Source organism: Nerophis ophidion, linkage group LG05 (assembly GCF_033978795.1).
Source record: "Nerophis ophidion isolate RoL-2023_Sa linkage group LG05, RoL_Noph_v1.0, whole genome shotgun sequence".
Lineage (NCBI taxonomy): Eukaryota > Metazoa > Chordata > Actinopteri > Syngnathiformes > Syngnathidae > Nerophis > Nerophis ophidion.
In genome coordinates, this window is record NC_084615.1 from 7,742,267 (window position 1) to 7,755,606 (window position 13,340).

The window sequence follows — 13,340 nt, forward strand, 5'->3', positions numbered from 1 at the left end:
CCTCGCCCCCACCCACTGGAACGAATACACGTCTATTATTCTGCTTAGCCTGAGACAGGAAAAGACAAGAAGGGAGTATTGCTACTCCTTACATTCCTAAAGCTTCAAGGGTAACACATTGTTTACTAGCGGACAAACAGAGAGAGAACAAATGGAAAAACACTAGCTGTTTTCAAATATGACTATGAATACAAAAAGTAACTCTTGCATATATAAATATATATCTCCGTCAGTATTAAAATACAAGTTCAAACATGAGAGCTCATACACAGCTCATCTAATAAACGTATGTGCAGAAAACTGTGGGCGCCGGCTACTAAAGGTGTGTGTGTATTAAAAGTTGTGCCAACTGGATGCAAAGCTGTTATATTAAACTTGTGCGCAGATGATTGAGTCTTAATTGAGCAGAATAAGGAGTGCAATCCGTTTAGTGTGTCTCTCTTTATGTACAGTAAATGCAGATGATTATTATTAGCATATTTGGCACACGCAATGTGGTTTATCAAGGCAATACTTTTCTGCAGCATATGTTGTTTGTCTACATTTAGCACGTGAGTACGTGCAAACTGGCACAGTTACACACAAATGGCCGTGAGAAAGGAGAAGATAGCGTTGCAAACACAGACGATTGAGAGATAATATTCAGTTTTTGTGAGTTTCGAAATATTTGGCGTGTCAAAAATAGAAATATTAAACGTAAAATGTATTCAGCGATGGCTTTCCATGAATGTGAAGCTGCTGAATGACTTGAGAGCTGATTAAAACTAGTTAAAATTATTCATTTTGGTGTCTGCTAGCAGTTTTTAATTGTATTTTTTTTCATACAGGAGATATACCATAATAATATATCTCCTCTGAAAAATGGTAAACAATTGACATTTTCTTACGGATGGAGCATTCCAGACACACCTTTTACAAAACTTAAGCGCCTCCACAGCAGCTTTACCAAGCTAAAAATATGTTTTGTTGTTTAGATAATGCTCCATTAAGGCCACACATTAGGTGCTCTGCATGTCAACACAAGACAAAACGCTACGGGTTTTGTTTTGCTAAAACTGTAAAAAAACAAAAAGACCAATGAAAGTCTCCATAGTGAGGAGAGGTGTGTATATATAAATCCCAATCTACATCGGACATTCTGTACCACCAATGCACTTTTTATCAATTTTAGATGACCTACAACACGCCCTGTAATAGAAAATACAATATTATAGTTTGCACACACGATTTAGCAGGTATCATTTAAAATTTGCATCATGTTCTTGGTTAAAGATAAAGTACCAATGATTGTCACACACACACTAAGTGTGGCGAAATTTGTCCTCTGCATTTGACCTATCCCCTTATTCTACTTCTTGATAAATATGCTGTACACAATTTTAAAAACAAAACAATAGTGCTGTAACTTACAATGACTATATGATATAACGAAGTTATTTTCATCAGCTATCATCTACAGACTGTAAAAAGAACAGTAAAATAATATATAAAGTAAATTAATAAATGAATCAATCAAATTTTACTGATATAACCCTAAATCACCAGTGCGTCAAAAGGCTGCACAATCCACAACGACATCCGACAAATTAAGCTCAAAGAACGCCACATGCAATCCACACAAGTCTGTAAGAAGTCTATTTGTAAAAGTCTTACCTCCCCAGAAGAAGTGTGTCTCCTGTCAGGGAGCACCAGAGTGTTGGCGTGGCTGCCCGGGACTATAGTAGAACCTATACTCATTCTGGGTCCAACTAGCATGTAGCGTTTGTCTCCTGATCTGTACTGGATGCTGTGACACAGTGTCCCATCATAATTAGCCTCTTGGAGATATTTGGAAGTGTACTCTGTGGATTTGGAGCACTGCATGGCGATCAGCACGATGATGCTGATGACAAAAAGCAGCGAGACCGAGCCCAAAGTGATGATGAGGTAAAAAGTCACATTGTGGTCCTCCTCCTCCACTTTTGCTGCTGCACGTTTGACATCAGAAGCTGCAAAAGCCTCTTTGGGCTCCACAAGTTTGACAGTCACAGTAGCTGTTGCTGACAGGGAAACGTTGCCGTTGTCTTTGACCAGTATGAGCAGTCCATGCTCAGCCTCGTCCGTCTCTGTGAAGGAGCGAAGTGTTCTGATCTGGCCCGTATAGCGGTCCAAAGTAAAGAGACTGTGGGCAGTGACTTGCTGCAGTGAAAACAGTAACCAGCCGTTATATCCTATATCAGCATCATAGACTCGGACTTTAGTCACCAAGTCTCCTGCTTTCATATTGCGGGGAATCTCCTCCACACCTTCAGCAGAACCGTTGGAGCTGACTGGATACAGGATGACTGGAGCGTTGTCGTTCTGATCCAGAATGAACACCTTCACTGTCACTTTGCTGCTCAGTGGAGGACTTCCACCATCTGTGGCCACGACTTGGAACTGGAAACTCTTCAGCGTCTCAAAGTCAAAACTTTTTAGAGCTGAGATTTGTCCATTTTCTGTGTTTATACTTAGAAATGAAGACAGTTTACTTCCATCTCTTCCATCTCTGACAATATGATATGAAATAGCAGCATTCTCATTCTCATCACGATCAGAAGCTCTGACAGAAAAGACAGAGGCTCCTGCATGGTTGCCCTCAGTAACATAGAAAGTATAAGGACTGGATGAAAACTCTGGACTGTTATCATTCACATCTGAAATAAAAACACTTATTGTCTTTTCAGATGAGAGTGCAGGTTGACCAGCATCTCTTGCAACTACTAAAATATCATATTTGGATATGTTCTCTCTGTCCAGATGTGATTTGGTCACTAAAGAATACATTTTGTCTTGTAATGATGGTGACAAAACAAAAGGAACATCCTCACCTATGGAACAAATCACTTTGCCATTGAGACCAGAGTCTAAGTCATTCACACTGATTAAAGCAACTGTAGTTCCAGGTCTGGAATCTTCAGGAATGGAACTAGAAAATGACGTCACTTCAATCTCAGGAGCATTGTCATTAATGTCAACTATTTTAATAATGACACTTTTTTCTGTTGTTAGTGGAACAGAACCTTTATCTGATGCTTGAATTTCAATTTCAAACATGTCATTTTCCTCAAAGTCTAGTGGCCCCTTTACAATAATTTCACCAGTATTTGTATTTATATCAAATAACTGCAATATATTTTGACTATTTTTGCTGAAAGAATATACCACATTGGCATTTGAACCTTGATCTAAATCAGTTGCATTCAATTGTATCACTGCTGTTCCTATTGGAGAATTTTCATTAAGTGTCACTGAGTAAACATCTTTAGAGAAAACAGGTGCATTATCATTAACATCTAACACATTTATTAAAATATTCATGTCACCTGTTTTGGGAGGTTTGCCTCCATCAAAAGCAGTTAAAACTAGTGAAAAATGTCCAGTTGTCTCCCTGTCTAAAGACTTTTTAACAACCAATATGGGAATTTTGCCTTCTTTTCCTTTATCTTTAACTTCCAAACGAAAGTGATCATTTTCACTAAGTTTATAATGCTGCACAGAAAACTGACCACTATCTGCATCCTGAGAAGCCTTTAGCTGAAATTTTGCTCCAGGCAATACTGATTCATAAATATCCATCATTGTTTCTTCCTCCGAGAAAAGAGGAGAATGATCATTTATATCCACTACTTCCACTCCAACATAATGCACCTCCAGTGGGTTTTCTAGCACAGTTTTCAGATTCATCACACACGTACTGCTTTGTGGACACTCCTTTTCTCTGTCGATCTTCCTGCTGACATAAAGGATGCCATCGGTCTGACTCACATAGAAAAGAGGCTCAGCAGTGCTGGAAACAATCCGATACCTGCGCTCTTTCAGTGTATTTCTATCCAATCCAAGGTCTTTTGCAGCATTCCCGACCACAGTTCCTTCATCCACCTCCTCGGGGATGGAGTATCTTAATTGTGCTGAAGTCTCGCTGCACAAAAGCACCGCAGCCACGAAGCCGAGCAAACACCGTATCGCCCTTCTTTGTTCCATGGTGATACCCAAAAAAAGATCACTGCTCCATTCTAAGAAGACAATCCTTGTAAAAACTAAATCCAAACGTGATATGCATGAAAATATTCCTCTAATAAGCCATTGGGTGATAAAATACACACAACACAGACACGACGATCGTGTCAGCGCGAATGTCATCAAGGGGTGGGAAGAACAAGCCGCTGATTATATGACGTCACATCATCATTGAATCTGTGCGTGTATTTACGTTGACCCCTAGCGACCAAACATCATATTGCAGAACAAGTCTGGAGACAACTTGTTTTTAAAGACACAACAAAGTTCTGACTTACATTATATTCTTACAAAAGCCAACATTATTCTTTAATGTAAACACAAAACAACATATTTATTTTAAGAATTGAAGCGGAAAATACGTCAGATCCCCTCATGAATGTGCATGCATGTAGTAAAATAAACTGCTTGAAACCTGCAAGTCCTTTAATAAAATAAATCAGCCTCCTTCTGAACTATGCACCAGATGAACTAAACAAAGCCAATTAATATTAGCAACCATGAATAAATCATAAACCTGATGTACCATATATAGTCAGTAATATGTTATGTAAACTATATGCACTTTATTTGTATTAGTCTGATTTGAGTCATTTCGCACAAAGGGTGCGAGATTGATATTGTTCGGCATTATAGACAGTAGTAAAAGTCCAAACTCTAGACATGTATAGTTTTAAAAGTTCCACTCCTTTAAAACACCAATGAGAGATTAATATTTAAAGCTAGTTCAAAATATCAAGCAACTTTCCTTTGACATCAAAACATATCTACTTCCTGAAGTCACTCACAACTTGCACATACCCAAGTAAAATGATTTAGTGGCAAAATTTAACATATGACATTATTCAGAAGATATGTCAAATAAATGTAATCAAGAATCATCCATTAAATGCAACTGTTGCCTAAACTAAAACAATAATAATAAATGTATACTGTTACATATGATTTATCTACAAATTATATACGTGAAATGAAAAAACGGTGTCAAGGACATAAAAAACACTGAGTTCCAATAAAAGCAGACGATTCAAACCGATATTAAAGATCACCAAATATGTCATGTTATGATATGGGTAAATCATTTAATGACGTTATACAAAATACACAAAATGTCTGTCTTACCTCCCCAGAAGAAGTGTGTCTCCTGTCAGGGAGCACCAGAGTGTTGGCGTGGCTGCCCGGGACTATAGTAGAACCTATACTCATTCTGGGTCCAACTAGCATGTAGCGTTTGTCTCCTGATCTGTACTGGATGCTGTGACACAGTGTCCCATCATAATTAGCGTATTGGAGATATTTGGAAGTGTACTCTGTGGATTTGGAGCACTGCATGGCGATCAGCACGATGATGCTGATGACAAAAAGCAGCGAGACCGAGCCCAAAGTGATGATGAGGTAAAAAGTCACATTGTGGTCCTCCTCCTCCACTTTTGCTGCTGCACGTTTGACATCAGAAGCTGCAAAAGCCTCTTTGGGCTCCACAAGTTTGACAGTCACAGTAGCTGTTGCTGACAGGGAAACGTTGCCGTTGTCTTTGACCAGTATGAGCAGTCCATGCTCAGCCTCGTCCGTCTCTGTGAAGGAGCGAAGTGTTCTGATCTGGCCCGTATAGCGGTCCAAAGTAAAGAGACTGTGGGCAGTGACTTGCTGCAGTGAAAACAGTAACCAGCCGTTATATCCTATATCAGCATCATAGGCTCGGACTTTAGTCACCAAGTCTCCTGCTTTCATATTGCGGGGAATCTCCTCCACACCTTCAGCAGAACCGTTGGAGCTGACTGGATACAGGATGACTGGAGCGTTGTCGTTCTGATCCAGAATGAACACCTTCACTGTCACGTTGCTGCTCAGTGGAGGACTTCCACCGTCCGTGGCCACGACTTGGAACTGGAAACTTTTCAGCGTCTCAAAGTCAAAACTTTTTAGAGCTGAGATTTGTCCATTTTCTGTGTTTATACTTAGAAATGAAGACAGTTTACTTCCTTCTCTTCCATCTCTGACAATATGATATGAAATAGCAGCATTCTCGTTCTCATCACGATCAGAAGCTCTGACAGAAAAGACAGAGGCTCCTGCATGGTTGCCCTCAGTAACATAGAAAGTATAAGGACTGGATGAAAACTCTGGACTGTTATCATTCACATCTGAAATAAAAACACTTATTGTCTTTTCAGATGAGAGTGCAGGTTGACCAGCATCTCTAGCAACTACTGAAATATCATATTTGGATATGTTCTCTCTGTCCAGATGTGATTTGGTCACTAAAGAATACATTTTGTCTTGTAATGATGGTGACAAAACAAAAGGAACATCCTCACCTATGGAAAAAATCACTTTGCCATTGAGACCAGAGTCCAAGTCATTCACACTGATTAAAGCAACTGTAGTTCCAGGTCTGGAATCTTCAGGAATGGAACTAGAAAATGACGTCACTTCAATCTCAGGTGTGTTGTCATTAATGTCAACTAATTTAATGTTGACACTTTTTTCTGTTGTTAGTGGGACAGGACCTTTATCTGATGCTTGAATTTCAATTTCAAACATGTCATTTTCCTCAAAGTCTAACAGACCTTTCACAACAATTTCACCCGTTGTTTCTTTGATATCAAATAATTGCCCCAAATCTTCATTCATACTTTTACTAAAGGAATAAACTACATCTCCACTTGAACCTTCATCTAGATCAGTTGCATTCACTTGAATGACAGTTGTTCCTATTGGAGCATTTTCATCAATCATCACTGAGTAAACATCTTTAGAGAAAACAGGTGCATTATCATTAACATCTAGCACATTTACTAAAATATTAATTTCTCCTGTTTTGGGAGGTTTGCCTCCATCAAAAGCAGTTAAAACTAGTGAAATATGTTCTGTTGTCTCCCTGTCTAAAGATTTTTTAACAACCAATATGGGAATTTTGCCATCTTTACCTTTAATTTTTATTTCTAAGCGGAAATAATCATTTTCACTAAGTTTATAATGCTGCACAGAAAACTGGCCACTATCTGCATCCTGAGAAGCCTTTAGCTGAAATTTTGCTCCAGGCAACACTGATTCATAAATATCCAGCATTGTTTCCTCCTCTGAGAAATGAGGAGAATGATCATTTATATCCACTACTTCCACTCCAACATAATGCACCTCCAGTGGGTTTTCTAGCACAGTTTTCAGATTCATCACACACATACTGCTTTGTGGACACTCCTTTTCTCTGTCGATCTTCCTGCTGACATAAAGGATGCCATCGGTCTGACTCACATAGAAAAGAGGCTCAGCAGTGCTGGAAACAATCCGATACCTGCGCTCTTTCAGTGTATTTCTATCCAATCCAAGGTCTTTTGCAGCATTCCCGACCACAGTTCCTTCATCCACCTCCTCGGGGATGGAGTATCTTAATTGTGCTGAAGTCTCGCTGCACAAAAGCACCGCAGCCACGAAGCCGAGCAAACACCGTATCGCCCTTCTTTGTTCCATGGTGATACCAAAAAAGATCACTGCTCCATTCTAAGAACACAATCCTCGTAAAAACTAAATCCAAAGGTGAGATGCATGAAAATATTCCTCTAATAAGCCACTGAGTGATAAAATACACACAACACAGACACGACGATCGTGTCAGCGCGAATGTCATCAAGGGGTGGGAAGAACAAGCCGCTGATTATATGACGTCACATCATCATTGAATCTGTGCGTGTATTTACGTTGACTCCTAGCGACCAAACATCATATTGCAGAACAAGCCTGGAGACAACTTGTTTTTAAAGACACAACAAAGTTCTGACTTACATTCTATTCTTACAAAAGCCAATATTATCCTTTAATGTAAACAAAAACAACATATTTATTTTAAGAATTAAAGCGTAAAATAAGTCAGATCCCCTCATGAATGTGCATGCATGTAGTAAAATAAACTGCTTGAAACCTGCAGTTCCTTTAGGAGAATAAATCAGCCTCCTTCTAAAATATGCACCAGATAAACTAAACTAAGCCAAGTAATATTAGCAACCATGAATAAATCATAAGCCTGATGTACCATATATAGTCAGTAATATGTTATGTAAACTATATGCACTTTATTTGTATTAATCTGATTTGAGTCATATCACACAAAGGGTGCGAGATTGATATTGTTCGGCATTATAGACAGTAATAAAAGTCTAAACTCTAGACATGTATAGTTTTAAAAGTTCCACTCCTTTAAAACACCAATGAGAGATTAATATTTAAAGCTAGTTCAAATTATCAAGCAACTTTCCTTTGACATCAAAACATATCTACTTCCTGAAGTCACTCACAACTTGCACATACTCTAGTAAAATGATTTAGTGGTAAAATTTAACATATGACTTTATTCAGAAGATATGTCAAATAAATGTAATCAAGAATCATCCATTAAATGCAATTGTTGCCTAAACTAAAACAATAATAATAAATGTATACTGTTACATATGATTTATTTTCAAAATATATAAGTGCAATGCACAAGCAGTGTCGAGGACATAAAAATCACTGAGTTCCAATAAAAACATACAATTCAAGCTGATATTAAAGATCACCAAATATGTCATGTTATGATATGGGTGAATTATTTAATGACGTTATACAAAATACACAAAATGTGTGTCTTACCTCCCCAGAAGAAGTGTGTCTCCTGTCAGGGAGCACCAGAGTGTTGGCGTGGCTGCCCGGGACTATAGTAGAACCTATACTCATTCTGGGTCCAACTAGCATGTAGCGTTTGTCTCCTGATCTGTACTGGATGCTGTGACACAGTGTCCCATCATAATTAGCGTCTTGGAGATATTTGGAAGTGTACTCTGTGGATTTGGAGCACTGCATGGCGATCAGCACGATGATGCTGATGACAAAAAGCAGCGAGACCGAGCCCAAAGTGATGATGAGGTAAAAAGTCACATTGTGGTCCTCCTCCTCCACTTTTGCTGCTGCACGTTTGACATCAGAAGCTGCAAAAGCCTCTTTGGGCTCCACAAGTTTGACAGTCACAGTAGCTGTTGCTGACAGGGAAACGTTGCCGTTGTCTTTGACCAGTATGAGCAGTCCATGCTCAGCCTCGTCCGTCTCTGTGAAGGAGCGAAGTGTTCTGATCTGGCCCGTATAGCGGTCCAAAGTAAAGAGACTGTGGGCAGTGACTTGCTGCAGTGAAAACAGTAACCAGCCGTTATATCCTATATCAGCATCATAGGCTCGGACTTTAGTCACCAAGTCTCCTGCTTTCATATTGCGGGGAATCTCCTCCACACCTTCAGCAGAACCGTTGGAGCTGACTGGATACAGGATGACTGGAGCGTTGTCGTTCTGATCCAGAATGAACACCTTCACTGTCACGTTGCTGCTCAGTGGAGGACTTCCACCGTCCGTGGCCACGACTTGGAACTGGAAACTTTTCAGCGTCTCAAAGTCAAAACTTTTTAAAGCAATAATATCACCGGTTTCGGAATTTATGTTGAGAAACGAAGTGTCTCTGTTGTCTATAGCCACGTTCCTAAAAATGTGATATGAAATGATCATGTTCTCTCCTTCATCTCGATCAGATGCCTTTACGGAAAAGACAGATGCTCCTGGTTGATTATTCTCGAGAATGTAGAAAGTATAAGGGCTCAATAAAAACTCTGGATTGTTATCATTTGTATCAGCTATAAACACAGTAATGGTCTTTTCTGATGTCAGGGCAGGCTCGCCGGAGTCTTTAGCAACTATTGTTACATCATACACAGATTGTTGTTCCCTATCAAGCCGTGACTTGGTGACAACAGCAAACATGTTATCCTGCATGGACGCAGTCAACATAAAGGGAGAGTCTTCAGTAACATAGCTAGTTATTTTCCCATTCAAGTCAGCATCTAAATCAGTAACACTGATCAGAGCGACTGTGGTCCCTGGTCGGGAGTCCTCAGAAATAGCACTGGACAGTGACGTCACTTCTATCTCCGGATAATTATCATTCACGTCTATAATTTTAATAATGACACTTTTATCCGTTTTGAAAGGAATACTTCCCTTGTCGGACGCCTGGATGTCAATATCATAGCTGTCCTGGTCCTCAAAGTCAACATTGCCTTTTACAATAATCTCCCCGGTGACAGGATCGATGTGGAATAATTGCTTAATTTTATCCTTGACGTCACTTCCGAACGAATAAACGACCTCCCCGTTAGAGCCTTCGTCGGAGTCCGTCGCGTTGACTTGGATGACGGTCGTGCGCAGCGGGGCGTTCTCTTGCAGCGTCACAGAGTACGTCTCTTTGGTGAACACCGGCATGTTGTCATTCACGTCCAGAACCTCGACGTGGATTTCAACAGAGCCCGTTTTAGGCGGGTGGCCGCCATCCACGGCTGTCAACACCAATTTGTGGCTGCGTTTGTTCTCTCTGTCCAGCTGCTTCTGCAGCTGCAAAATTGGCGTTTTGCCATCTCGACCTCGGTCTTTCACCTCCAGCCGGAAATGATCATTCTGGCTTATTTTGTACTGCTGCACGGCGTTAGAACCGCTATCCGGGTCGTGCGCATTTTGCAGTTGGAATTTTGTACCCGGCAGAGTAGACTCGAATATTTCCAGTCGTTTTGTTTTATCTGGAAAGGTGGGGGAGTGGTCGTTTAAATCCAACACATCCACCGTGACATAATGCACCTCCAGCGGGTTGTCAAGGACAGTTTTAAGATGAATCAGGCATGCATTACTTTCCTTACACACCTCCTCTCGGTCAATTTGACGGTTTGCGTAAAGAGTCCCCTCGTTCTCGTTCACCTTAAAGAGATGCTCATTCGAGCCGGACATGATGCGGAACCTCCTCTGCTTGATAGAAGACGGATCTATTCCTAAATCCTTTGCAACGTTCCCGACGAAAGTGCCCTCTTTGAGCTCCTCGGAGATGGAATATCTCAGCTGTGCGTAAGCGGCGCTGAGAAATAAAAACCAAGCCATTACGCCGAGCACACACGGCCGGTGTCGCCAGCTCGCACCCTGTCTTCTTTGTTCCATCGTACGGGACCACGGTGGGAATCCAAAACATGTGAATAAATCCTCGGCTTGTCTAGATTATTTACTCCATCGTAGACTGCAAAAGTACTTCCTTTTGAAACCAATCGGAAAATTAAAGCCTTTTTCTTGCAAACCAACACCAAATTACACATGCGCGCTTATCCCAAGTGAGGAGTGAATGCGCTCTAACCAGACTGGATATGAAAGAGGGTGGACTCATCCTCTGCCGAGACATGAATTTGTCTAATATGGTAACATACTGCCACCTAACGGATGCCTTTGAGAAGACACTTCATCCCAAATGCTGCATGACCAAAGTATATTCAGCACCACAAACTGCTGCTTAAATGGTATCCAGGCCCTAAATACCCATCACTTATTATTACGCACAGATGTCCAATAAATTACATGTGAAGACATAACAAACAGGCCAGATCTGTATTGTATATTTTAGGTTTAGAGGAAAAAAACATGTTTGACATAGTCTCTATACACCCCAAAATGCTTCAACTATCAGTCAGTTACTTATAATTCAATATCACGTGAACTATATCAGCACAAGCCACGGCAAATTATCCATAAAACAAGACATTTAGCCGTTTTGAACGAGCATTAAAGGCAGGCCACCACACTTGCACCAATCACAGCGACACCTTGCACTGCTATTGCGTAATAGTTGACAAATCCATCCATCCATTTCCTACCGCTTATCATTCATACACTAGGGCAGTGGTTCTCAACCTTTTTTCAGTGATGTGAACAATTTATTTAATTCAAGTACCCCCTAACAGAGCAACGCATTTTTTGGTTGAAAAAAAGAGATAAAGAAGTAAAATACAGCACTGTGTCATCAGTTTCTGATTTATTAAATTGTATAACAGTGCAAAAATATTGCTTATTTGTAGTGTTTTTTCTTGAACTATTTGGAAAAAAAAGATATACAAATGACTAAAAACTTGTTGAAAAATAAACAAGTGATTCAATTATAAATAAAGATTTCTACACATAGAAGTCATCATCAACTTAAAGTGAAGTGAAGTACTATATTTATATAGCGCTTTTTCCTCAAGTGACTCAAAGCGTTTTACATAGTGAAACCCAATATCTAAGTTACATTTAAATCAGTGTGGTTGGCACTGGGAGCAGGTGGGTAAAGTGTCTTGCCCAAGGACACAACGGCAGTGACTAGGATGGCAGAAGCGGGGATCGAACCTGGAACCCTCAGTTGCTGACACGGCTGCATTCATGAACCTAAGTCTAAACATTTCTTCACAAAAAAAAAAAAAATCTTTAACATCAATATTTATGGAACATGTCCACAAAAAAATCTAGCTGTCAACACTGAATATTGCATTGTTGCATTTCTTTTCACAGTTTATGAACTTCCATTCATATTTTGTTGAAGTATTGTATATTTATAACATATTTTTGAATTTTTGTTATTTTTGGAATATTTAAAAAAAAATCTCACGTACCCCTAGGCATACCTTCAAGTACCCCCAGGGGTACGCGTACCCCCATTTGAGAACCACTACCCTAGTGAACATTTAGTGTTGCCAATCAACATAAAAGACGTATTAAAGAATCCATATGTAATATATTCATGTCAAGCCATCATTAAATGGCCCTGATATGTCAAAATGCATTAATAAATCAAATTCTTTCTTTTTGGGGCAATATAGCTCGGTTGGTAGAGCGGCCATGCCAGCAACTTGAGGGTTGCATGTTCGATCCCATCTTCCGCTATCCTAGTCACTGCCGTTGTGTCCTTGGGCAAGACACTTTACCCACCTGCTCCCAGTGCCACCCACGCTGGTTTAAATGTAAACATTAGATATTGGGTTTCACTATGTAAAGCGCTTTGAGTCACGAGAGAAAAAGCGCTATATAAATATAATTCACTTCACTTTCCCAATATCTCTATAAATGATTACAAGAGTTCAGCCGGGATATGATTATTTCAGAATTCGATGTACAGCCCCGAACTCTTGTTTTCTTCATTTTGATGCCCGGCACTTGTCCAGGGGTGCACCCCGCCTTCCGCCCAATTGTAGCTAAGATAGGCTCCAGCGCCACCCGCGACCCCAAAGGCAATAAGCGGTACGAATAGGACGGATGGATGAATGGATAAAGTTGAGAAATGCTTGTGTTTAAATAGTTGTAATAAACTACCGTATTGAATTGCCGCCGGGTATATAGTATGCACCTGCCTAGAATTACTGCCGGGTCAAACTCGTTTCGCAAAATAATTAGCGCATGCTTTGCATTACCGCCGGTTCAGGATTAACGCCGGGTCCCAAACT

General features: G+C 40.1%; 3 protein-coding genes across 3 annotated transcripts; all 3 read right to left on the reverse strand.

The window, feature by feature from the left end:
• Positions 1-44: 44 nt before the first annotated feature.
• LOC133552447 (putative protocadherin beta-18) lies at positions 45-4,279 on the reverse strand. Its single transcript, XM_061899641.1, has 3 exons — positions 3,827-4,279; positions 1,620-3,754; positions 45-49 (listed from the first exon to the last, which is right to left on the reverse strand). Exons 1-3 carry the CDS (start codon positions 4,159-4,161, stop codon positions 45-47), a joined length of 2,475 nt encoding a protein of 824 aa, XP_061755625.1. The 5' UTR covers positions 4,162-4,279.
• Positions 4,280-5,100: 821 nt separating this feature from the next.
• LOC133552448 (protocadherin alpha-6-like) lies at positions 5,101-7,823 on the reverse strand. Its single transcript, XM_061899642.1, has one exon. It carries the CDS (start codon positions 7,510-7,512, stop codon positions 5,101-5,103), a length of 2,412 nt encoding a protein of 803 aa, XP_061755626.1. The 5' UTR covers positions 7,513-7,823.
• A 754-nt stretch (positions 7,824-8,577) lies between these two features.
• Positions 8,578-11,684, reverse strand: LOC133552592 (protocadherin alpha-3-like). The gene has a single exon (XM_061899872.1). It carries the CDS (start codon positions 11,035-11,037, stop codon positions 8,608-8,610), a length of 2,430 nt encoding a protein of 809 aa, XP_061755856.1. The 5' UTR covers positions 11,038-11,684; the 3' UTR covers positions 8,578-8,607.
• Positions 11,685-13,340: the final 1,656 nt, after the last annotated feature.

What these genes read in the sequence shown, in the direction of transcription:
- LOC133552447 (XM_061899641.1), bottom strand. Translation starts at nt 4,161, where the DNA reads ATGACATTCGCGCTGACACGATCGTCGTGTCTGTGTTGTGTGTATTTT. An exon ending in AATACACTGAAAGAGCGCAG is followed by an intron (nt 3,755 to 3,826) that starts GTATCGGATTGT and finishes CCTTTATGTCAG; the next exon opens with CAGGAAGATCGACAGAGAAA.
- LOC133552448 (XM_061899642.1), bottom strand. Translation starts at nt 7,512, where the DNA reads ATGGAACAAAGAAGGGCGATACGGTGTTTGCTCGGCTTCGTGGCTGCG.
- LOC133552592 (XM_061899872.1), bottom strand. Translation starts at nt 11,037, where the DNA reads ATGGAACAAAGAAGACAGGGTGCGAGCTGGCGACACCGGCCGTGTGTG.